The sequence below is a fragment of the Scyliorhinus canicula genome, chromosome 10 (genome assembly GCF_902713615.1).
Source record: "Scyliorhinus canicula chromosome 10, sScyCan1.1, whole genome shotgun sequence".
Taxonomy (NCBI): Eukaryota; Metazoa; Chordata; class Chondrichthyes; order Carcharhiniformes; family Scyliorhinidae; genus Scyliorhinus; species Scyliorhinus canicula.
Genome location: NC_052155.1, coordinates 99,523,829 through 99,550,788, shown reverse-complemented (window position 1 = coordinate 99,550,788; position 26,960 = coordinate 99,523,829). Strand labels below are relative to the sequence as shown.

General features: G+C 44.1%; 1 protein-coding gene across 12 annotated transcripts in view; it reads left to right on the top strand.

Moving 5' to 3' along the window:
- Positions 1-26,960, top strand: part of tox (thymocyte selection-associated high mobility group box) — a 495,189-nt gene that overhangs the window by 390,808 nt on the left and 77,421 nt on the right. For 8 of the 12 annotated variants that reach the window (XM_038809432.1, XM_038809423.1, XM_038809431.1 and 5 more), the window contains one exon: positions 16,280-16,414. The exons of the other annotated variants lie outside the window; for them this stretch is intronic. In XM_038809432.1, the coding sequence (XP_038665360.1) occupies positions 16,280-16,414 (135 nt within the window). The remainder of the gene's footprint in view (positions 1-16,279; positions 16,415-26,960) is intronic. 12 annotated transcript variants of the gene reach the window in all.

Below are 26,960 nucleotides of genomic sequence, written 5' to 3'. Positions count from 1 at the left end.
AGTCTCCTTGAATTTCCTTTGATTGGAATTTCTACTCTGCCTGCCAATCTTAAAATGTCTGCAGCATAGCAGACTGTTATGAGAGGTGATATAAAATTATATAATTTTCTATTGAGAAGAGTTGCTGTTTATTAAAAAACACAATTAAGTTTCCTTCTGCAGAAGTAATTAATGTTTGATAAAAGTAAATGAGTAAGCTGATTCATTTTGTGCAGCTGTAATACTGTTTCACATTCACTTTTAAACTGAATTGACTGACTGTGACCGGGTTTTTAATATGCATTATATGTTTCTTTCTCATGACCTTTCTTAAATTCTAAATGCAATTAAATTTATTGATCAGCAGTAAACCACATCATTAAAAGCACAATAACTACCATACAAAAAGTTTCAAACTATTCCAATAACAGTTTCAATGCCACTTGCTAATAATACACATTTTGGCAAGCTGACAATAAACTGGAATATAAAGGGTAAATTTGAAGCTTTCTGTCACTCGCCCTGCTGGTAGCACAAATCCCCCCAACACAGCATACTAAAAACTAAATAGTATTGTTCAAATAAAATTATGAATAATTTGATGCAATAACTTGACAAAGTAATTGGGCAATTCATAAACAGCTCCCTGTTTCTGCCATATGATCCTGCAATCAAGGCATAACTCAATTGACACAACAATGGGCCAGTTGTTTGGGTGTCACAGGTGCCATTCAGAATCCAAAATGGTGTTCTATGCGTATGCCGTATGCACACACTTCTGCTGTGAATCGTGCCAGACGCCATCTTGGTGAGCACATTCAATTGAGCACAATTAACATCCGGTAGAAGTATGATCAAAATGTCAGTCAGCTCCAGCCAACGTCATCTCTTAATCTCGCACAGTGGAACTTGCGTTAAACAGTAATAACGACCGTGTAGTCACGCTGCTCAAAGGAATCTTCAAATGCTTACGGTTTAATTGGTTTATTCTGGCTGTTGCTCCAATGGTCCAAGTGTTTTCTGCTTTCTATAACTTTTTCAAGTTTCTAAAGTCTACAGGGAGTGGTTTTGCCGACACTGAAGGACTTTTTCCAGACTTCAAGACTTTTGTGTGAGGATTCTCTAACAAAACTGCAATGTGAACTGTATACCAGATAGTTTTGACAATACACAATAGCTGAGAATAAAGCATTTGCTGCATGCCACGGTTGCATGGATAACCCGCAGACATTCCCCTTTGAATACAGTATGACTGGAAGGAGCAGAGGTGACCCAGTGCAGGGCAAGCTTCTGGAAAAGGGAGCAGAAGGAGGACTTTCAGTAAGAGACCATATCCAGCCAGGATGTTCAGGGAGAAATTTGTGTATCTGAAGCTCAGCACGGAGTGTGTGAGATATCTATGTTTTGATAAGGATATCTTCACTGAAACCTGCCTACTGCTTCAGCTACAGCTGCAACCTCAGCGTAGTGCATGGATGGCACTGCCAGTGACTGTGAAAGTAACCATGGCGATGAATTTTTATGAGCCTGAATCCTTCCAAGTTAAACTTGGAGATATTTGGAGACATCAGACATATTTTCCACTGTTACCTAAAAGGTTTTACTCTGGATACTTAATCATAGAGAGCTAGGTTAATTAGCCATAGTCCACAAAGGACCAAAGGCATCTCTCCATTAGAGAGAGACTATTGCTTATATATAGTTTGAGGGGCACCGTACCATAAGCATGGGAAAGGCAAGGAGACAGGTCTCCATCAATTACCACAGCTGGTATAGAGTTTGAACCCATCCCATCGGCACCATTCTGCATCAGAGTCTCGGTATCTTGTCAACTGAGGTAACTGACCCCGACAAGCGAGCTTCATTCTCCCTTCTCAGAGACCTGGAGGCAGAGATAGTTGTCTTTGCTAGAATTGCAGGATTCCCAATACTGCAGAGTGACATTGAGTCATAGAATCATAGAAGAATCATAGAATCCCTACAGTGCAGAAGGAGGTCATTTGGCCCATCGAGTCTACACACTAAAAAGAATCTGGAATTAAAAGTCCATGAAACAATTTGTTGAATATTATCATAGAATCATAGAATTTACAGTGCAGAAGGAGGCCATTCAGCCCATCGGGTCTGCACCGGCCCTTGAAAAACGCACCCTACTTAAGCCCGTGCCTCCACCTTATCCCCGTATCCAGTAACCTCACCTACCCTTTTTTGGACACTAGGGGCAATTTATCATGGCCAATCCACCAAACCTGCACATCTTTGCACTGTGGGAGGAAACCAGAGCACCCGGAGGAAACCCACGGACACACGGGGTGAATGCGCAGACAGTGACCCATGCCAGGAATCGAACTTGGGACCCAGGAGCTGTGAAGCAACTGTGCTAACCACTGTGCTTGTTGTAAACCATATTGTCGCAAATACCCATCTAGTTTACTAATGTCCTTCAGGGAAGGAAATCTGCCATTCTTACCTGGTCTGGCCTAGCTGTGACTCCAGACCCACAGCAATGTGGTTGACTCTTAATTGCCCCTCAAGGGAAATTAGGGATGGACAATAAATGTTGGCACAATCAGCGATGCCCACACTCCATGAACAAATTTTAAAAAGGTAATTCTTGCACATTGCTTTAGTAATTGTCTTCCATATATCTTTGCCTGTTTTTGTGCTGCTGCACTGGTGGCTGCAGCATCATTGCAAGGTTTTGAGTGGAATAGACTGCAGTTGGCTGTGTGTGAAAGCTGTAGCATGTGAGTGTAAGGATTGCAGCAGGGCTAAGTGTGCGAAGCATTGAATGTGAGTTATGAGTCGTGATTGATAAGTGAGTGATGGGGTGTAGTGCTTTGAGCAGCATGTGAGGCGAATGGTACATTTGGTGGAATATGCCCTTTAAGATACATGCAATGACCTTAACCACTCATGTGAGGTCATTGGACTTTTTGTGACACTGCATCCAGATGTTCATGGCTACCCTCCTGACATTGACTTCCATGGCTATCTACTCCAGTGGTTCCAACTGCCTTTTAACTGTGTGTCTGGAGCACCCCCCACCCCCCGCTGCCCCATGCAGATACAGGATATCTTTCCTCCTGCCGACATCCTCCACCCAGATCTCCAGGGCATGTCTGAAAACCTTGGAGTCTACTTTCTCCATTTTTCACTGTTTCACAGTACAGGGCCACTTCCTGTATGACTCCCTGGACCTTTTCCAGTCACAATGGGCCTCCACTTTGAGTGGTGCTAAGAAGTTACGCTTTTGGGCCAGGTGATTATGTGTGCATCTAATGAACCATGTGGTTAGTGATGGCTGCACACAAATCGATCGAATGTGAAAACACCACCATGTTAACATGATTCCTGCATTTCAATCAATAGGGGCGGGTTATCCATGCATCGTGATATCTGCGCTCCTTTTCAGCAGCTTTCCAATTTAGACGCCAATGTGTAATTCTGCTCGTGGTTGCATCAGCGGTGCAAAGTTCTCCTCCACTTTTAGTGCAGCCATTACATGGAATTATTGCAAAGTACACAATTGGATTATTTAATTTTTGGCCGTTATACCATTAAATAGCAATTACTGCTTGAGACTGGTGAAAGAAGCATTATTATAGCTGTGTGTGATTGTTCAGTTTTCTGTCATTCTCACTAATTAATTTGTGCTTCACAAAATCACCCCACAGGAAAATTATGCACAGCTGCCGAATTGATTGACAGTTTTTAAAATTTGTTAAAAAAAAAATAACATTGTAAACTCATTGAAACCGAAAGAGGAAAAATTTAGCCCTCCTTCCTCCGAACTCCCGACTCTCCAATCCACCCCCTCCCCCCCCCCCCCCCCCCCCCCCGCCCCTCAACCCACCCCTCTCCCCCAACCACCTTTCTTGGCTGTCCTCATTAAAAATAATGACAAAACTCTATTAAATATAGATGTTCAGGTCAGATTCTCCTGACAGTAATCTACTTACAGGAAATGTTTGCTCAAGGATCATATCAACCAATATTTTGGAATATGATTTGATTTTTAAAAATTAAATTATTGATGCCAATTTTGCATTATTTTATACAGATTTTGAATTCCTTTCAGAGGGTAAATCTCAGCTTGAGAAAGAGATGGTGAGCTAAACAGTTATAATTTGAAGGACAGTAATGTTACAGACAGAAGGGGGATTAGTTTAAACATTCCTGCTTTTTTCCTAGGACTGCCTGTCCATAAATAGAAAGGTGTTTTTGATTTCTGATTTCCCCCTTTACAAGTGGTGGTGTATTTTCCCCACTGCTTCTGTTTGGAGTGTTCCAAACCTGTAATAATAGTCCCACACCAAATTCAACATAAGAGAAAATAAGAAGGTTGGTTTATTTTGCACACACTCAAAACACGGGAAAGTGGTTCCCCAACGCCCAACCCCTTTGTACTCATACAATAAAGAGGGATAAAGAAAAGAAAAGGGTGCAGGGCTAGACCACAATAAAAATAAGAGTTATGATTTTCATTTAATTTTGGTCTCTGGACTCAAAGCCCAATGGTGTATTCCTTCATAGGACAGTAGGCTGACTGTTGCAGAGTGTTCCGTCTTTCCAGAAGCGAGGACTTCCTCTAGGGGAGAAAGCACATAGAGTTGAATTAGTCTTGAAGGTACAGATACAGAACTTACGATGTTCCAATAGTATCCAAAGTAGATGAGGGCCAGGCAATTTGCCTGAACAGAGCTCTTCCTGCCACCACCTGCTCTATGGTAAAATAGTAGACTGTCTGGATTCAGTTCCATGTTGCAATATGGGGAAGCTCATATTGACAAATCTCCCATTCCTTCGTCTGGCTGTTGGATGTATTTTCCAAAATCTGGAACCTTGAGGTGTTTAATACTGGAGTCAGAGTCCATTTTGTCCCTCCCAGACATACAGGGGGGGATTTTCTGCGACCCCACCCCCCTCCTCCACCACCCGCCGTGACATGTTTCTCACTCGCGTGAGGTGGCCCACCGTTGGCTGACGGAGTGATCTTCTAGTCCCGCCGCTGTCAATGGGATTTCCCATTGAATCCACTCCACGTTGCCAGTAAACCAAGGCGGGGGTTTGCCGTCAGTGGGACTGGAAGTTCCCTCTGGCAAGGACATCTGGAAACCCTCCCTTCCTTACTATCGCCATTGGGATCTGGGATTCATGTCGCATTACATTCGGCCCCCACCAACAAGCCTGGACTTGCAGAGGCCTACCGACTGAACTGGCTTGGGACAATTCACACCTCTTTAACCTGGAGTTACCTCTCTCTCTGCATCTTTGATGATTTGATTGCCTGCAGGTGCTCGCATTCCGGGCATCCCTGACTGTGTCTATATAAACATTTCTGGAACAAGCCTTTCCATTCACCTGAAGAAGGAGCCGTACTCCGAAAGCTCGTGTTTGAAACAAACCTGTTGGACTTTAACCTGGTGTTGTAAGACTTCTTACTGTGCTCACCCCAGTCCAACGCCGGCATCTCCACATCATCGCCATTGGCCAGAGCTCTGCCTCAAGAAGCATAAAAGGATTTTGGTGTGTTCTATGGAATTTGATTGTTGGCAGTCACAGGGGGCATTAGCACCTCTGTAAAGATAATGAGGTCCTTGCTGGTTTTCTGAAGGTTAGAAATTCCTCTGGTATGAGTTATTGCTAGCCATGTCCAGCCTTGTGCTTTTTCAAAATAAAGTAATTTTATAGAATAACCAGTTTGATGTAGAGTATATAAACCTCTTCTCCTCTGACTAGGACATTAAAGTCAAAGGTCAAATTGTTTTTTGAACCAATATATTTGATGGAATGAGGCTGCTGAGTCAAATTACATATTCACATTCAAAGCCTTCATTCTGTGAGGCTGTGAGTGGTTTTACTCAGACTCGTGAGTAATAATAAATGAGTTTTAATAACGTACGTTATTAAACTATCTTTTTCTAACTCTGTATTTCATTCCTATTCCTTGGGAATCATGCGGGAGGGGTGAGGGTGAGATATCTGAGGGACTTCCGCCATGGTACTGTTCCTCAGCCCCATCATTTTTTCACACCTGACTGGAGATACGGGAAGACCAATGTCTCAGAAGAAATTAAAGTCTAAATTTAAGATGCAGTGTCATATCCCAGTGATGTAATCACAATGGACTGTGGCCGAACATATGCAGCAAGTAAACTGGACGGTACACCAGCCATTTCAGCCCCTGTAGTCTCGATTCCGATCTACATTAAAATCAAGCTTCTACCTTATGTTGAAGATAGCTCCTAAATTATGCTTCTTTGAAATGCCCTGGGATATTCTTCTGCTAATGGTGCTATATAAATGCAAATTTTGTGTTTATCAATCCTCTCTGTAACCTCTAAGTTAGGCCTGGTTACCTGGATTCGTAGTGTTCGAGTGCTCTTTCCCATCACTATTTTAAATACATTGATTTTTAATTACTTTTGTCAGTATTTTAATTAGTGTGTCCCCAACATGCCTTTTGATCCTGACATCTCCCTGGAGTGGCCTTCTTTTCAGTGCAGTTCATTACTTTGTAATCTCAAGCCTATGGCGTCAGCTACAGGTTAGAAAAATGATTTAATACAGCATTTTCATGTGAATGAAAATTAACTTATAACTGTGTAGGGTGTGTCAAATACAGAGGTCGTCTGCAGTAGAAAAATAAAAAAGTCCTATGAAAGGCACAGGCTTCGGGTGAAATTCTCCCATCTTGGGCTAAGTCCTGCACTGGGGCAGAAACGAGGCACTGCAGAGGCCAATAGGAAACCACAGAGGTTTGGCACTGTAATAGGTGGCAGAGCAAATATGATGATGCTAGTCCTGCTGGGTGACAGACGCTCAACGTTGGGCAGCACGATAGCACAAGTGGATAGCACTGTGGCTTCACAGCGCCAGGGTCCCAGGTTCGATTCCCCACTGGGTCACTGTCTGTGTGGAGTCTGCACGTTCTCCCCGTGTCTGCGTGGGTTTCCTCCGGGTGCTCCAGTTTCTCCCACAGTCCAAAGACATGCAAGTTAGGTGGATTGGCCATGATAAATTGCCCTTGGTGACCAAAAAAGTTAGGAGTGGTTATTGGGTTACGGGCATAGGGTAAGTGAGGGCTTAAGTGGGTTGGTTACAGGGATAGGGTGGAAGTGAGGGCTTAAGTGGGTCGGTACAGACTCGATGGGCCGAATGGCCTCCTTCTGCACTGTATGTTCTATGTTCCATGTCACTGACCCACTACTGAAGAAAGACAATTGCTTTCCTGAAGAAAGAAGAGGTATCTCCAGGAACACCCTGGGGCTGTAAGATGGTCCTCCTCTGAAAGATCCACTTTTAGATGCTCCCCCCACCCACTGCTGTGGTGATTTGGGGTTCAGGGTTGCTGGCCACCTCCAATCTGAACTTCGGCGGCATCCCCAGGCATGGTTCAGGTGAGTCCTGTCCTCTCCACGCCATGTTGTTCCAGACGTATTCCGGATCGGCCTGTTTTCCCGCTGGCATTGCAGAGCATCAGGCATGGATGGAAGATTCCAGTCCAACCTTCTTCTGCATTCCATTAGAGGAATGCAAATACGTTCCACAATGGCCACTGGCGAGATTATTAGAAGTAATAGGGAGAAGGCAGAGATGATAACGCAAGTGACACTGTGGCTACAAGTAGATAAGAATGGAATCCCACCCAGCTTTTTTTGTTCATGGGATGTGGGTGTCGCTGGTTGGGCCAGCATTTATTGCCTCTCCCTGAGGGCAGTTAAGAATCAACCACATTGCTGTGGATATAGAGTCACATGTAGATAAGGAGGGCAGATTTCCTTCTCTAAAGGACATTATGAACCAGATGGGTGTTTAGCCACAATAGACAATGGTCTCATGGTCATCATTACACTTTTAAATCCAGATTTTAAAAATTGAATTCAAATTTCACCATCTGCCATGGTGGGATTCAAATCCGGGTCCCCAGTGAATTACCGCAAGTCTCTGGATTACTAGTCCAGCGACAATGCAGCTACACCGCTGCCTCACCTATGGCAGTGGAGAGGTGGGGGGTTGCTGTGGTCAATCATGTCAAAGGCTGCAGATAGACCAAGGAGGAAGGGTAGTTTACTTTTGTAACAGTCACATAGGATGTTATTTGTGACATTGATATTCCGTAACTCCATTCTGTAACTTCCCAGATGCTTATCCACAGGAAATATTGAAAAATGTGAGATGATTACAAGAAAATATTTCAGCATTGGTGCAAACTGGGAGCAGACTAACCATCATAGATAGAATCATAAAATTTACAATGCTGAAGGAGGCCATTTGGCCCATCGAATCTGCACCAACCTTTCAAAACAGCACCCTATTTAAGCCCCCCACCATAACCCTGTAACCCACTAACCCCACCTAACCCTTTTTGGACACTAGGGGCAATTTAGCGTGGCCAATCCACCTAATTTGCACGTCTTTGGACTGTAGGAGGAAACCCGAGCAGCTGGAGGAAACCCACGCAGACATGGGGAGAACGTGCAGACTCCGCACAGATAGTGACCCAAGGCGGGAATCGAACCTAGCATCCTGGAGCTGTGAAGCAACAGTGCTAACCACTGTGCTACCATACCATCCAATTAACACTGATCATCGTTCTTGATCACTGATGTTTGTTGACCCTTAAAGATTAAAGTAAATATTTCACTCTCTGGATTTTTAAAAAGAAATCCATGATCGTTTAAAATGAGGTGATCAGGTATTTAAGCCTTTTGTAAGCAACATTGAAAATTATTTAACTTTCTTGGATATTATAGTTTTCTTCTTCTTGGATCATTTAATCACCATTAATAAATAGCAGACAAAATACTAAAATAGCCTAATGTATAAGTTCTGTAAAATGGTTTTAGATTCCTGTAAATCAAATAAAACGACCATTGTAAATATTGGTGAACATTTTTAGATGGTTTCTTATATCTCACACCCAGGAATAGTTAAAAAAAATCATCAGATTCTGAAGACTGTGTGACTCACCAGGGAAATTAGTATTTTCACAGACACTGGGCTCATCACAATATAGACATTTTATTTTTCTATTTTCACACTTAATTCTCAAACTTCCTTGACTTTCACGTCCATTAACCTTTTCATAAAGTAACAACCTGAATGACTCCAATGACATTATATGAACAACTAACACATTTAAGTCTGTAAAAGCTACACTTATAGGAAGAGTATAACCAACTAGAAGCATACCGGAATGTGAAGTAATATTGCTAACTCTTTGTTAAATATTGCATTCCACTAAATTGTAGCTAACCATGAGGGATCTCATGGCTGCTCCCATGATTAACCAGTGAAGATATTATCCACAAAATAATCTGCCCCATGGCTAGTTTTGATAGCCACATTTAAGAGATAATCTATGTGTTTGTGTTTTTAATATTCAGAGAAGCAATAAAAAATAGGAGCAGGAATAGGCCATTCGGCCCTTTGAGCCTGCTCCACCATTCAATATGATCATCTGTCTGTGTGGAGTCTGCACGTCCTCCCCGTGTGTGCGTGGGTTTCCTCCGGGTGCTCCGGTTTCCTCCCACAGTCCAAAGATGTGCGGGTTAGGTGGATTGGCCATGCTAAATTGCCCACAGTGTAAGGTTAATGGGGGGATTGTTGGGTTACAGGTATACGGGTTACGTGGGTTTAAGTAGGGTGATCATTGCTCGGCACAACATCGAGGGCCGAAGGGCCTGTTCTGTGCTGTACTGTTCTATGTTCTATGTTCTATTGTCGAACATCCAATCTGTTCCCGCTTCATCCCTGTGGTGAATGTAATATCGATGTATATATGTTAATTCACATTGTCTTTGTAAGCGCAGTAGCGCTATCCTACCACTAGGGGGAGTAGCGCTGGGAGCACTCAGGAACTTGTACTGGGCTCCACCCTTGGCTCCGCCCATGACTCCTCCCCCTAGTGCAGCTGTATAAATACCCATGTCCAGAGTCAGCCTGAGTTCACTACGAGTTCATCGACAGGTAACAGGCTGGCTCTGAAGTAAGTCGATTAAAGCCTAGATTCACATCGGAAACACGTGTCTGGTGAATTGATGGTTCCATCACCCCCCATATCCTTTGATCCTCTTTGCCCCAAGAGCTATATCTAATTCCTTCTGGGAAACATACACGGCGGGATTCTCCGTCGGCTGACGCCAGAATCGGGAACCGCGATTCGGCAGAGAATTGTGCATGAGGCGTAAATCGTGGCCGGCGCCAGGTGGCTGACAGGATGTCAAGCTCCGGTACCTCGACATCAGCGTCAATGCATTCTACTCCATACGAACAGTGAAGGCCGTTGGCATATCATTAACAGGCCTGACCCGATATTCTTCAAGGCTCCCACAATGCTCCGCCTTCGCCAGGAGGAATTACTGCTGGCGAGTTTCACTTGGGATTTTAAAAATCGGGAAACCAGCGGCGTGGCTGCTGAGGGAGAGCGAGGGGGTATCGCTATAGTGTGCTGACAGTTCTGCCGCTGGGTGAGGGGCGTCTGCTAGGGCCAGGGGGAGTAGCGGGGGATTGTGAACGTAGTGCCATGGGTGTCCTCCCAGGCCACCACCCTAGGTACCCTCTGACGTCAGCCGACCCATCAACAGGATGGGGAGGGCTGTAGCGGAACCAGTGCCATCTTGTTGGCTGAGATTAGTGTGTGTGGGGAGTGAAGTGCTAATATGCAGTGGCAGCTTGTCAGCCTCTTGAGTGCCATTTCCGACCCTGGCAAATCCAACACCGTTTTTCATTGGAATCGGTTGTGATCCACATTACATTAGCTACTCTCCAATCTGTAGGAACTGTAGAACGTGAACACCAACACATCCACTATTTCTAGAGACACTTCCTTACTCTGAGATGTAGATTATCAGGCCCTGGGGAGTTATCGGCTTTCAATCCAATCAATTTCCCCAATACAATTTCCTTACAAATACTGATTTCCTTCACTTCCTCCCTCTCACTGAACCCTGTGTTCCCCAGCATTTGTGTCCTCCTTGTGAAGACAGAACCAAGGGATGTATTTAGTTGGTCAGTCATTTCTTTGTTTCCCATTATAAAATATATATTTTTATTCAAACAAAATTTTCACTCGAAGAAACAAGTCCACCAATAATACAACCCCAACCCCATCCTATCCCTAAACGACATCCAGCCCGACCTCCCTAACCTCTTCACCCCATGTAAAGAAAACAAAACCTTAGCCAACCCTTGATCCAACTAAGAAGACAAACCCCTTTCCCTTCCTTCAACAGCTGACGGTAACCAACTCCTTAAAAAAGGAGATGAAAGGCTGCCCCTTTGAGTATAACCCTTCCACCAACCCCCTTCACCTTCTCCAGGTGTAGAAATTCCATCAAATCCCCCAACCAAGCCGACAACTTAGGCGACATCAGGGACCTCCACCCAAGTAGACCTTGCCTCGGGGCTATTAGCGAGGTGAAGGCTAACACATCCGCCTTCGTCCCTGTCTGCAGCCCTCGCGAGTCACACACTCCAAAGATGGCCACCAACAGGCACGGCTTGAACTGAACGTCCAAAATCCCTGAGAACATATCAAAAAAGGAGGTCCACATGCTGACAAACTTAGCGCAAGACCAAAACATGTGCATGGGATTTACCAGTCCCCTGGGACACCGCTCACACCTATCCTTCACCCCCGGGAAGAACCCACTCATATGCGCCCTAGTCAGGTGCGCCCTGTGCACCACCTTAAATTAGATTGTACTTAACCTATCACACAAGGATGTGAAGTTGATCCTATTCAGAGCCTCACTCTACACCCCCCCCTCCCTGACCAAACCCAGCTCTTCCTCCACTTCCTCTTTACCTCCTCCAACGAAGCTTACTGCATGGCCAACAACCGTCCATAAATCGCGGAGATCTTACCCTCCCCTAGCTCACCGATAGGCAGGGCCCTATCCATAAGCGAGGGCAACAGCACCAGAAGAAATGAAGGGAGATCCTTGTGCAAAAAATCATGCACCTGCAAACTCCTGGGCCCCTCTCTCATTAAATAACCATGTTGGAAGTTGATCTAAAATATAGCTACATACATCTGGACATGAATGTTTCTAAGTGTTTGTGCAATGCCAGAATCATAATCTTTAGGGTTCGATTCACAGAGCAAGCACGCTTAGCTATGTGTTTCCTGGCACTCACAGTGCTGAGAAACACATGGCTATACAATGTGACTCGTGTGTATAAGAGGCCTCAATGGGGAATGTGCGGCCAAGGCCGCACGTGGCCCCGTTTTGTACATTGGGGAGCTCCACGAGATCGTGTTGGGATCTCACGAGTTGTTATGAGCTGGGTAGATCCTGGAAGCGGGGTCTCCCGGCTTTTATCAATGCAAACTAACAGCCACGCTGCATCGGAAAAGCAGCTCACCGTGGCCCAGCGTGGCTGTTCGCTTGCACCCATAATTTTCTCTTTATCCCCAAGCATGTTTAGCTTGTAATTACTAATAAAGGTGACTATGCTGTATTATTTCTATATGTTTTTCAGGAAAATTTGTAAAGGGTTGTACAGTACTTGTACTGAGATATTTAACACTTTCCTCCCTTTTTAGCAATTATCAGAACTGAGCAACTCCAGACCACACATTATATAGTTCAATACACAATCGCAATTACTCCACCTTACCTCACCAATGTATCTTAGCTCCATCCACATAAACATTTTTGATGCTATTGCATATGTTTTGACCTTCACTCTAGCTAGCCTTGTGACCTTTTCAGTTTAATGTCAATTTATTGACAGTTTTGTGTTATGATATTGAGCCCACAAGAAATTATTTAAAGTTGAGATCATAGGTGAGATGTACCGACCGCGTTGCACCTGAAAAGCAGCGTGACATGGCCAGTAGATGCTGGGAGATCACTCGTGAGATGTCGCAATGTGAATCCCGCCCATTATGGGTGGGATCACTTTTTAGCAAATCTGCATATTAGGCTGATGCAGCTAATCTCACTCTATAAACACTCCCACGATCTACCCAAATTGGCATTTTCATGCCTTGCGGATCAGGCCTGGGGGTGCCCTGCGGGGGTGTCAGAGGGACTGAGGACCCCCTTATCAGTGAGTCAGGGCTTTGGGGGTTTGGGGGGTCACGCCAGGGGATTGACAGATCAGTCTCCTTTTGCACTAAGGAGTTCCGGCGGGCGGAGCTCCTCAGTGCAGAAAACTGGACTAAGAGCAGTCTTGTAGGGGAATTCCCCGCTGAGGCTCATGTCTACCCGAATGGACGTTCAATAGTGCTGTGTTTCTTGGCACTCCATGTGCGGGAAACGCCCGGCTAAACGCATTTGCTACGGGACTCTGTTCCCATTCAGGTTTCTTGAAATTGCAGTCCATGTACCCAATGTACCTCTCAGTCATGTTATGGGCCAGGTTTAGAGAACCTAAAAGTGTATCATGGAGTTCACCTGACCCACAACTTTTAATAGGTTGTGGTGTGGGGAGCACACGGCCCACTCTACAGATGTGGTACAGCAGAAATGGAAAAGTATTTTTAAAGCAAAACAATGTTTATTCTATGAACTCAAGTTAACCTTTTTAAAACATACAGTGAACATCTTAGTAACCATTAATTCAAATACAACTCCCAAAGAATACAGCACTAAGTAATTCTTAAGCTGTCCTTTTAACATCCAGAAGACTTTTAAAAAACTTTCAGCAGAAGTCCATCAGGTTAAAGTCACTACTAAGAGCAGTTATTAGTTTTAAATCACCAAAGAATCAATTCACATTCTTCAGATTACAGAGAGAGACTCTAATAAACCTTCTGGCTGTGACTGCAGCTATCCAGCTCTGAAAACAAAACTAAAACACACCCTGCAATAAACAGCCTAAGGTGAATGTAAAAAGCTGACCGACAGCCCAGCTCCACCCACTCTCTGACATCACTGCAGTAATAAACACCCATTTATTAAAGGTACTCTCATTACAGATACTTATATACACACCCATTTATAAACACTCATTTCTTAAAGGTACTCTCACATGACAGTCACAAAGAGCGTGTTTCAAGAGTTCTGTTCACTGCACTACACTGCCCTCTCATAGATAAAGTTTGTTTGTCAGCAAATATAACAGATTTTTTTTAAGCAATCACAACAGTTTCTTCAATCTTTAAACAATGGAACCCTGTGGTCATTGCTGATCTGTCATATATCTGTTCGAACCACACGTTTGGGATTTAAAACCCTATTACTTTAACTGCTTTTTGAGAAGAAGTTGTCATTATATATTCTAGTAGTTAAGCTGGTTATTCTTTTTGTCTCTCAAAAGATGGTAACATTCATTTAATAGCATACACTTTTTCAATTTCATGGTCGAATGCCCTCTTGATAAAGACTGAAATTATACAGTGAAAAAATCAATGCAGTTTCAATGGATTTTGGAGAAATGAAAATTCAAGAAGACAATTTCAAGTCTTTCTTCCCATGGTAAATTGCATAATATTAACAGGAGCTCACTTTTTTCGTCCATTTTAATTCAAATAGATGGATTTAAACTTTTCAAACAATGTGTAACTGCTTGCTTTTCATCTCAGAACAGAAGCTGTACCCTTTCATAATATAAGATATCCAGTTCCAAGCTTATGAGGCTATCAACTTTGAAAAGCAAGGGGGGAGGTTTTAACCTGTTACCAAAGAATGAATGGGTTTGAACAATCACGGACCTCCAGTCATCACCAACGTCAATCTTCTTCCTGACCTTGATCTCTGCACCCCCCCCCCCCCCCCCCCCCCCCCACACACACACATACACACAAACAACTTCAGTCTTCTCCTGACTTTAATCTCCCCTAACCTCTATCTTTCCCCAACCTCAATTTTCTCCCCCACCTCAATCTTTTTGTGATCTCAAAATGGCCCCCGACCTTGATCTCCTGCCTGATCTTGACCTTCTCCGTTACCTGGCTGTGGTCTAGTTCTGCACATGTTCCTGCCATGCAACTGTCACTCAGACCATCAGAGTGGAAAACCAGGTGGAATAAATTTTTCAAAGCACATTCTACCATTCATTTCTGCAGGATGTCCAGATTTCCCAACTGGAATTCTTCCCTGTAAATATTGCTCCCAAACAACTCTATCGCCCAAATCTTCCAATCAGGATTGAAACCTCTACTTCTGACTTCTGATTAGACAGAAAAATACCCACTTATTTTCCTCTGATCTTTCTGGGCAATCTTCCGATGGAGGATGCTGCAGAACTGATTCAGTGCAGCAAACCTAGAAGGGAGAAATGAAGGGAATCCGCACGAAAGCCACTTCCCATTTTTATGTCATGAGCTCCTGTATTCTGGTAAGTAAAGAGATTAAATGTCCTGAAGCTTCTTTGAAAAGCGGCAGAGGGGAGGTAAGTGGGTGACGGACTGGGGGGGTGGGGTAAGGTGATGGGTGGGTTAGGAGATAGGGTGGTTAGGGTGTTGGGTAATTAAGGCATTGAGTGGTTGGGTGCCATGTGGGCAAGGTGGTAGAGTGACAGGTGGGTAGGGTGGCAGTGTGACAGGTGGGTGAAGTGATAGGGTGTTAGATGGGTAGGGTGGTAGGTGGGGAATGAGTAGATGGGTCAGGAAGTAGTTGGCTGCCTTGGGAGTGTTTCTCAAGTCAGGGGATAGTCAGGTCAGGCTAGGAGGCAGTCGGAGTCAGGCTGTGGGTGCTAGTGAGATCAGGTCAGGATGGGGATCGTGGAGGTCATAGGGGAAATTGAAGGTCGGTGGTGGCTGGTCAGCTCAGTTTGAGGGGGAATGAGGGACTCGGGGCAGATTGGCAGTTTGGGGAGTTGGGTATTAGGGGTATAGTCAAAGTGTATTTGGAGGGTCAGGGAGATCAAGGCATAGTTGAGGGGGGCTCAGTGAGAGTGAGTGTGAGGTGTGGGGGCAGGGTTGTCAGTTGTATAGTATCCATGAATTAGGCGTGGATTTTTCTGCCTATTATTTCCTGGGTAGCAATATAAATAAACAAGTGAGAACCATCTGAAGTCTCTGATTTTAACTCAGATTTGGAGATTTTCACAAGAGGGTCCAGGGAGCAGGGCCCTTCGGAAGTTCAAACTTCTTGGGAAATTCCCCCAGAATCCTGATGTTGGGCCATTGAAAGGGGCCCATTGCACATATCTTTAGGGATAAGTCTGTTCTCCGCCTATTTGGAGAATGGAAGATCTGGGCCAATATAAAGGTGTGCAATTTTGAAGGCAAATTATATAGAACCACTCTAACAGCACACTTCCAAGTATCTTATGTTGTTATGTGCAAACGAATCAATTAACAACCTTGGCCTTTTATTCTGCACCCTTTCTTGTGTAGGCAAATCAACGTAAACATAATGGCCCCAATTTTGACAGTCTCTGTTCGACGGGAACAGGGTTCCGGCCATCGATCCATCCATCAGCATTTTCAGTGGTGTCTTCACATTGGCGGCCAGGCACCCACCTGTTTCAGGTAGCAGCCTATTTGTTATATGCTAACCAACATCCTATGATGTACATAGGACCCAGATGAAATTTTGAAGTACAAATAGGAGGAATGGGCCTTGTGGAGGCTCCACCCCTTTCTAAAATAAATTATTAGAATGTATTACTGTTGGCAAAGTTGGCACTTATTGTCCAAGCCTAATTGTTGCATATAGTGGCCTGATACAACCGAGAGGCTGGTTAGGCCAAATCACAGAGCAATCAAGAGTCAACCATGTTGTCGTAAAACAGGAACCACAAAGGGGCCAGGCTAAGGAAAGATGGAAGGTTTCCTGAAGGCATTTTTGAGCCGTTTGGGCTTTGATGGCAATCTGAAGCTTCATGGTCACATTACAGGAACTGTCTTTTTATTTCCAGTTTTTATAAACCAATTTCAAGGACCTAACCTGATTGACCAAGTCAATCTGCTGTCTCAAACTTCTAGGTTTGCTACATTTTCTAGCAATTTACCTCTTAGGTTTCTCTAGTGGAAGGATTTGGGGGAAAACAGTTGAAATTTTTAACGAAATGTACGTGTTAACATTTTTGTAACTTCTCTTTATAAAGCAGCAGCAAATGTTTTAATTTGAGAAATTAATCAAGCCCATTTCAGCCATTCATATAACGAGTAATCCATTTTTTTTAGTCTATTATAATCAATGTTATTGTGTACGGATTTCAACAGCCATCGTTGTTGATCTCCTCTGATGGCTGCGGTTGTATATGCATTGGCCCCTGTAATCCCAATTTTTGCAGGCCTCGATGGTCCCCTGTTGGTCGGGGTGTGATTTTATAACAGCACTTGAGACAAGTGCAATTCATCGGAGCAGCTGTTCCGACAGCCCATTGGTACTGGCATGTGGTCTAAGCTAGGCTGTAGGTACAAGTTGATAGCCAATAGCTCACCGCTTCTGCAAATCAACCAGTTTCCAAATTGAGTCAAGAGACAGGTCAGTGTAGGTGACCCTTGAGGTTTGAAAGGAGCCAAAAATAGGCCATTAGCTCCACCTGGGCACACACAAAATACAAATGTCACATTTCCTTGGTTGGTTTTTGAACAATCACCAGTAGTCGCTTTAAGAATGATTTGTTAGGCCACTCGCCATCTAGTACAAATGAGTGAGGCATGAGCAGTGTATGCTCCATGTATCTTGTCATAACCCCCATGTGACTTACAAGGTGACAATGATTAAATTCCCCGTGAGCCCCGCCAAATATGAACTCCCCCGTTAAAAGGTACAGGGAACACTAAACCATGTATAGTTATCTTCTATAGGAAGCCGGCCAGTTTGGGTACCATCAGAGGAGAACTGGCTGGGATCTTTCGTACTGTGTAAATAGTAGTTACCATAATAAACCTTTATTTCATTTTAACAACTCAGTGTGGGCTCTGTCATGGTCTACAAACCTGGCAACGAGGATGGGATTTCTCATCTAAAATGTCCAAATTTAGTGTGGAGCACAGTGTCCTGCTTTAGGGTGTGCGTGTCATCATCCCAGAAAAGGGCAAGAGTTTGATCTTGCAAGATCTCCACAATGGGCAGCCAGGTGTGTCAAAAATGATAACGCGCTGCTACGTTTGGTGATTGGGCCTGGAAGCTGACATTGAATGATGGCCCAACAATGTACCATCTGTCAGCTCCTGCCAGCTGCACCCCTCCACCCGTGGGAATGGCTTGGGTGGCCATGGGCACGGTTGTATGCCGATTTTCATGCCCGTTTCAGGGTTTAATGTTCCTCCTCCTAATCGATGCTCATTCCAAATGGCTGGAGGTCCACAAGATGGGGCAACCACTTCCAGGGCAACAATTGTGAAGCTGTACTTGTCTTTTTATACCCATGGCATACCTGAGGTGTTAGTCACGGACAATGGCACACCTTTTATGAGGGAAGGGTTCACTGGGTTTTTGAAGACTAACGGGGCATGGCACTTCCAAATTACCTCATACCACCTTGCTTCAAACAGGCTAGCGGAAGGGCGGTCCAAAAGTTCAAATGGGGGTTGCAGATCACCGTAGTCTTCGGAGTCGATGGACGCTAGGCTGGCCCAGTTTACCGGACAACCCAGCACGTCGTGACTGGAGTGGCCCGGGATGAGATGCTGATGGGATGGATTTTTCAGACCCGTCTTAGCATGATCTTCCTGAAAGTGCGCCACAGTCAGGACCTGCAAGGGCGTTCCCCGTTCGACGTCGACCGCCCAGGCACTTTGTACCAGGTGACGCAGTGAATGCCCAAAACTTTGCAGACGTCACTCAGTGGATTTCCGGGACCATCATCTGCCAGACCGGGCCGGTTTCCTAACAAGTGCAAGTTCAAGGTCAAGTAATGCGAAAGCACTTAGATCACATTAGGACCAGGCGACCAATTCTTTGTAAAATTTCTTGTGAACAAAAAGTTCTTGTCCAGCTGCATCTGACGCCCGAACCGGCCATACCATAACCCCAAGGGAGTCAAGACGCCAACAGGAGAGAGGCAGTCAGATATGGAGACCCACCCATTGGTGGTGTCCGACGAGGAGACCATAGTACAGCAACCTCAAGCAGAGAATCCGCTTCGGCTGTGTAGTTCATGCAGTCTACATGGACTTCAGTAAAGCATTTGTCAAGGTCTCACATGGGAGACTGATCAAAAAGGCAAGAGCCCATGGGATCCAGGACAATTTGGCAAATTGGATTCAAAATTGGCTTAATAGCAGAAGGCAGAGGGTGATAGTCAAAGGTTATTTTTCAGTGCTGTGCCCTTTGCTGTTCATAGTGTACATTAGTGAGCTCGACGTGAATGTGGGAGGTACGATCAGTAATTTCACATTGGTGGTGTGTTAAATAGCATGGAGGAAAGCCTTAGATTACAGAATGATATAGATGAGCTGATCAGATGGGCTGAACAGTGTGAAATGGAATTTAACCCTGAGAAGTCTGAGATGATGCATTTTGGAGGCGGGATGGCCGGTGAATGATCAGTATTGAATATCACGCCTCTTTCTTTCTGACGATTTGCTGCACTCCTACCAGTGCGGCAGCCACTGAAGTACCTGTAACGTCTACATCGACTTGCATCCCCATCGACAATCCCCCCCCCCCCCCCTCCCCCAACCACAACCCTCTCTATTCTTCATCTGCTGTGGAGCTGTGCATCTAAGGAGTCCAATGCGGTGTACCAGCACCCCATGATCCTGAGATTTAGCTTGGCCACATCCATATCTCCGGTGAGAAATCTGATACAATGTGAGGGTCTCCAGATGGGTGAGGTAAATGGAAATCTACATGAACAGGTGACCTCAGGGCTTTCCAGTGAAAGTGACAGCAATCAGGAGCCTGAAAGTAACGTGTGGTGATCTCTACCACTGTATATATGAGTGTGCGTGCATTAGGGGATGTATGACAGTACCTGTATTACAGGTTTTCCGGTAAGCCCCTGCCGGCTAGCTCCGCCCGCAGGGAGCAGTATAAATATTCATAAGTTTCCCTGAGATGCCATTCTACACCTGCAGCCGAAGGAATAGGATCTCACTGTAATAATGCCTCTCTTGTACCGAATTGAGTCTTTGTGTGCAATTGTTAGCGCCACAACATGTAAGGAGCGAGTTGCAATTATTTCACAGCTGTAGTCACGGCAACCTGATCCCGAGGAGACACAATTCCACCCCCAACCCCCAATCCAACCCTTGCCAACAAATCGATCCCCACTACCCCCAGGTCACCACCAGACATACACTCCTCAGCAACCCTGAAAAAACCTCACTCGCCGCCCCCCCCCCCCCCCCCCCCCCCCCCCAAAGGCCATGGCACCAGGAACCCATTTATAAATACTTGCATCAAATTACTCCCATGTGACTCCTGGCTGCGAGGGGAGGCGGAGCATCACTAGCGGAGGGTGAATCGGGCTTCCAGCCCGTTAATCGCATTCAAATGAATGCTTATTCGTGCATTGCATGTTCCCACTATTGCGGGATGAGAATCCCGGGCATGGAGACTGGCGACGGGTCTGTACCCATTTTGTGGGGGTGCGTTGTGCCAGCATGGCAGAAGGCAGCTTGGCAGACACTTAGAATGGGGGATGGGTGATCCGATGCTGGTGAGGATGGGGGAAGGGTCTGAGGAGGCTGGCTCACCTTGATGCCTACGTGCTGTGCAAGGGTGGTGGTGTGCGGGTGACCCTCTGCGTTGATTGTGTTCCCCTTGTCTGCCAGGGTCCCAATGTCCAGGGGAGGAGGCGGTTGGTGGGTGTGGGAGGGCTAGTGGTGGTGAGCGGGCCTTTAACTTCACTTTGAGATTCGGGTGCCTTTTAAAATCTGTGCCCCAATCACTGAATCCCAGTTTTGCTGGTGAGTTTAGATCCCCATAACTGTCTGTGTAGTCCTCGCCAACACTTTGATATTGCACAGTGAGTTTCACACTGCTTTTCTTGCCTGATCCAGCACTCTGTGCAACTTTTGGAAAATTCCACCCATAATTCACATATAGACTTCTGACAAGTTTTGTAGCTTATAACTGGAATGTAATCTTATAGCTTAAACTATCTTCCTTCTAAGTATTGCAGTGACATTATTATCTATAGCCACATGCGGAATGCAACTTGACGAACACCCAAATAGTCACTGAACTGTAAAGTTTTACTACTGTCTATTTTACTACTATTGCCAGTACTAAATAGTTAGCAGCATGTAAATACAGCTTTCGACTGCAGTTACATTAAACTCTAGCAGTGTATGTCAGTAGCCTTGGGGATCACACCCACCACTGCTCTGTGTCAAGTGGTGACAGGCAGGGGTAAATGGGAAGGCTTCAGGGATGCCTCAGTTCTTCTGCTGAAAGCTGGCACACTTCCAGACCTGCTTGCTAACACCACATAGGTAGCAGCTGGTAAGTAACATTAATAAACCGTGCCTCAGGGCTACCAACATTGGCTTCCCAGTCTGCCAACTGCTGCACAATGTGCAGTAATAAAGAACAGCCAGCCAGGACAGATACAGATACAGCAAAGTAGTAGTTACTAGTTAGAGCCAACACACAAGTGTTCTGATGTAGATTATACTGAAATGACAGCAACAATGATAGGTCTTTGTGCAAAAGCGAAGAGTGCCTCAGTTTGAAATGAAAATGGTTGTTGTCAAGAATTAGATCTCCGATCAAAATGATACTCATTCATCTTGTCAGTTAGAATAATTCCCTGTAATCTCCAGAAGCACTTCTCAGTTCATGGCACATGTTGGTGGCAAACTTTCCAGTTTTGGTTTAAGCTTCCATCAGAGAACCTAGGAAGGCTGATATGACTTTTGAGGTGACAAATAGATATGCTTTCATTCCAATTTTGTTTCCTAAATAGGTATTTTGGAAGAGTACTGCTGAATACTCAGTACAAGAGCATGTTGAAAACACTTGATGCACGTGTCTGTTAATTGCACACACTTAAGTGAGAGTCATAGCATTAGACTGTTTTTACATGTTGCAAAATTTTCCTGGAGGCCATGAAGAGTTAGTGAAACATCTGCTGGTGTTATGCGATATTAATCAGTTATTTAAACCACTGTGCTTAAAACTTTACCAATAAACTTGACTTTGGAAGACTAATTTGCATAAATGTCATCAAATGCTGTGCACATCTGAGTGTGCTGTAGTGCCCCAGACCCATTGGATCAGTAATAGTCTCTTCCACTCCATTTATCCCAGGTCTTGCTGTCGATCAAGTGGCAATTCAATAATGTTAATACATGACTAGTTTGAACTTGCACATTAAAGAAATGAATTTATAAATTGTACTTTGTCCAGTATACGTGACATAACTCACATCATTTCTTTGAGGTGTTTCAATTGCTATTTTAACCTGAAACCCATTTGAGTAATTTCAGGATACAGGAATAATACATCTTGCAGTGCATGAATTCTTTTTAATTGACATTTTTATTCGTTTGCATTTTATTTGTTCCACAGTAGGAACATCTGTATGTAGTTTTAAAAAATCATTTACGAAAAGGTCTTAGAGGAACTCCAACTGGTTTCATGATCCTGTTGCACAACATTGTAAGCACTGTAGTAATTAGAACAGCATGAAAGATTTGAAAGTAGACATTAATCTAGGAAAATACAATTACACCTAACATTCTGTCAAGTAACCCAAGCTACTTACTTCAAGAGACACAAAGTAATGTCTTTGTTATAAGAAAAAAGCAAATAAAAATGCAGATAATAGAAATCTGAAGTAAGGCCAGAAACATCAGAAACAATCAATTAGCCAGGCAGCACCCATAGAGAGAACAGAGATGTTAACATTTTGAGTGTGATAGGCAGCAGTGGGCTATGTGATGGCTCAGTGGGTTAGCACTGCAGCCTCACGGCGCCGAGGTCCCAGGTTCGATCCCGGCTCTGGGTCACTGTCCGTGTGAAGTTTGCACATTCTCCACGTGTTTGCGTGGGTTTTGCCCCCACAATCCAAAGATGTGCAAGCGAGCTGGATTGGCCAAGCTAAATTGCCCCTTAATTGGAAAAAATGAATTGGGTACTCTAAAATTTTTAAAAAACATTTTGAGTGTGGACCCTTCAACAATACTTTGCGTTTAGGGATTATTGTTTTCAATCTTGTAGACCTATTACATAGCAGCTAGCACAAGAGCTAAACAATTCTTTATGTGGCAAACAGGATCAGAATTTTTTTTTTACCTGAATATAAAAAGTAAATTGCAATTTATATACTTAAAAGTTCTGCAGTGCTCTTTAGAAACTTTCTCTGTGTATAATTGTTAATTGATTATGTTATATGCCTTCCTAAGTATGAACAGTCATTTTATATCATTGAATTACCACGTTTCTTTTTCCCTCCAAACAACCCATTGACCATGATCCTGATATTAATGAGCTCAGAATGAATAGAATTAAGTCTTTAAAAGTAAAATAATAGGGATTTACAGGGTCACCATATTCAGTACAAAATAATTAAATTTCCTGAAAAAGGGTTGTTTTAAATGCAGAGCTTTATTGCTTTTTGCTCAAAAAACTACAAACAGGATGCAGATGTGTCCAAGAATGGACCCAGACAGTTCACTGTTGAGTCAGCTTGAAGGTCAATACATAAGCAAGTTAGCCTTTGTTTAATCTGGTCATCTCTTCCTCTAGTTACAACTGAAGCTATATTTGTAATTTATTGGATTTAAAATATATATTATTTATTTTGATACGGTACCCCTCTTTTTCTATAGTGCATTTCTAATTAGCCCAGACAATTTCAAATAATGGCGATCAATTGCTTGTATTGTTTTTAAGTCTAGGATGGGCTTTCAATGCTGATGATTCAATATGAATAAAGTTTCACTTTTCACAGTTGTGGTAGCATTCAGGTTAAGTGGCGGAAGTGTATAAATAAACCACTTGCAATGCATAGAAGAAAGTTGAGCATTTGGCTCTTACTAACTTTAACTGGGGTCTTTCATGTGTGTTTGATAGATGCAGCTCAAATGGTAATACTTCAGAATGAAAGTTTGCAAAATGTTGAATAGTACTATGAAACTAGCTTCTTAAGGAAGACTTTTATTCAATTTAAATGGCATATTCTGTTATGATCCTTAATGGACAGTGGAATACCACAAACCTGTTGTAAAATTGATTGAAATGAGGCCTTGATTTTTAATATTCAATGGTCACACTCCTATAATCAATTGTATGAATAAAATATTGCATGAGTCCCAGTAATGGGTATTTTTTTAAAAATCAGTCAGTAGCTTGGGCATGAAAGTAGATCAACGGTTTGCATTCAGGAATCGGAAGTACACATTCAACATGTGTAAAGAACAACAAATTAAAGATTGTCGTTAAAACATTTAGGGCCAGTTAGCTCAGATGGTTAAGTGTGTGGTGTTTACTGGTGATGACCATGCAGGTTCAGGCCCTGTCTGGGCGGAAGATATTCTTGGGCTTCCCTGTCTCATTCCAGCATCCTGGATTCAAACTGGAGCTTCTGGCTCCAAGGCAGAGACTGCCCACTGAGCCACAAGACCATCTGAGCTCACAAATAGACAAATCACTAAAAGTAGTGATGCAGATTATTAAGGCCATTTTTTAAAAAGCAAACAACACACTGGGGATCATTTCTCGTGGGATAGATTTGAAAAGGAAAGATATTATATTAACTTTACATCCAACCTTGTACAGATCACACTTGGAGCACTGTGAACCGGGTGTCTCCATATTATAAAAATGACATAGGGACACTGAAGAAGGTGCAAAAAAGATTAATCAGAACAATACCTGAACTGATATTCTTATATTTATCAGGTTATACTTATGAGGAAAAGTTGTGCATGTTTCTCTAGAAAATTGAAGACCGAGGAGTGACCTGATAGACATCATTAAGATTATGAAACGGCTTGATAAGACATTTTAATTGGAAAAGGAAAGACTTGCATTTATGCAATGCTTTTCATGACTACCAAACATCTGGAAGCACTTTACAGCCAATGAAGTGCTTTTTGAAATGTAGTCACTGCTGTAATTTAAGAATCACAGTAGCCAATGTGATAATGACCAGTTAATCTGTATTTTGTGATGGTGATTGAGGGATAGATATTGGCCAGGAAGCCAGGAATACCTCGGCTGCTCTCCTTCAAAATAGTGCCATGGGATCTTTTACATCTACCCATGCAGGTAGATGGGAGCTCGCCGGAACTCCCATTGTGGCGAGAGATCGGGATGCCATTTTCTTTTTTTAATTTTATTTAGAGTACCCAATTCATTTTTTCCAATTAAGGGGCAATTTTAGCGTGGCCAATCCACCTAGCCTGCATATCTTTGGGTTGTGGGGGCGAAACCCACGCAAACATGGGGAGAATGTGCAAACTCCACACGGACAGTGACCCAGAGCCGGGATCGAACCTGGGACTTCGGCGCCGTGAGGCTACAGGGCTAACCCACTGAGCCACCGTGCTGCCCGGGATGCCATTTTCAAATGGGAGAGTCCCCGCCCTGATGCAATATGGGAGGGTGCCCCCCCCCCCCCCCCCCCCCCCCCCCCCCGGCGCCTGGCAACTCTGGCCCAATTGCGCGTGCACAAAAAGTGCAGCTTGGCATCTTGGCAGTGACAACCTGGCACCCTAATAGTGCCCATGGCTGCTGGAAATGCCACCTGGGCATCCTGGCACTATCAGGGTGCCGGGTTGGTACTGCCAGGGTGCCAGTTTGTCACTGCCAGGGTACCCAGGTAGCACCAGCAGTGCCAGGGCACCACACTGCCCAAAGGGCATGCAGCTGGGGACCTCAGAGCTCCTTGGAAACCCACACAAGTGCCGTTTCCCATTTGTGGGGAATGGTGTTGAACGCCGCTCACCCAAGGTCTCTGAGGCAAAGGGGTTGAATTCGAAAACCTCAAGTACCTCAGGAATCTGCAATTAGAGTGACACTTACTAATAAGACTCTCTCTAAAAAGTGATCCCGCCCATTGTGGCCGGGATTCACATCGCAACGTCTCGCGAGATTGCGTTGAATCTTTCGAGGTATTGCGAGCCGAGTAGATCCCGGGAGCAGGTCTCCCGGCTTTCAACGGCCACACTGCGCCACGGCAAGCTGCTTTTCGGGTGCAACGTGGCCTTTGGATCAAACCCGTAAGCTTTGCCTGTAAGCTACAGCCATTCCAATGCGGTGTTTAACCTAGAGTGGCATAACGGGGAAGAAATTGAACTATATCAGGCCCATTTATTGGGAATGAATGGAGTATTCACAGGGTAAATTTGTGACAGCTTTCAAATCTCCAGGATGCTTGCTGCTGGCTGGATGGATATTAATAGATAATATGTTAATCAATGGATTAGTACCTATTTTAAAACTAACAGAGCATGTAGCACCTTGCTCCGTTCTGTTTTTCTGGGTCTACAGTATCCTCACCAGTGAATTTTAATAGGACTACTTGAGGACATTGAGAAAAGAAAAATAATGGGCAGGATTCTTCGTCCTGCTGCACCATGGTGGGGGATCTCCATCCCGCCAGCCAGTCAATGAGACTTCCCATTTTGGGCAGCCCCATGCCGTCAGGAAATCCACGACCTTGGGTGCGCTGCCGGCGCAATGGAGAATCCCGACAGCGGAGAATCCAGCCCAATGTTTTTATTAACTAACTTTAATGTAGAGTCACAAGGAGCACCTTTGCTCCTTTTAATTCCACAGTATTGTGGGCCACTACCAATCCAGGTTCCCCTTGTTCCAATCATCTTTCCAAAAGGATTTACTTTCAGGCCAGCACTGTGTGCAAACCAGGACATTTTGTAAAGGCCTTCCAGCAAGCTGCATTGGAATTCTCTACTAGAACCCATAGCACGTCCATTTCATTTAGATGAGGTACATGGCCAATTTATGTTGAGTTTAAACTGATGATTTCAGGCTGGTTTCCAATGTTAGGATAATTTATTCTGTCATATATCCTATATTTCTAATTATTGCCTAGGATCTGGTAATCAAATTAATGTCACTAGAAAAGAGGATTATCCATACGCGCCAACTGAGCCTCTGAATTCTACTTCTCCTTTAACACTCTACTTTAAAGTGATCTCTTTG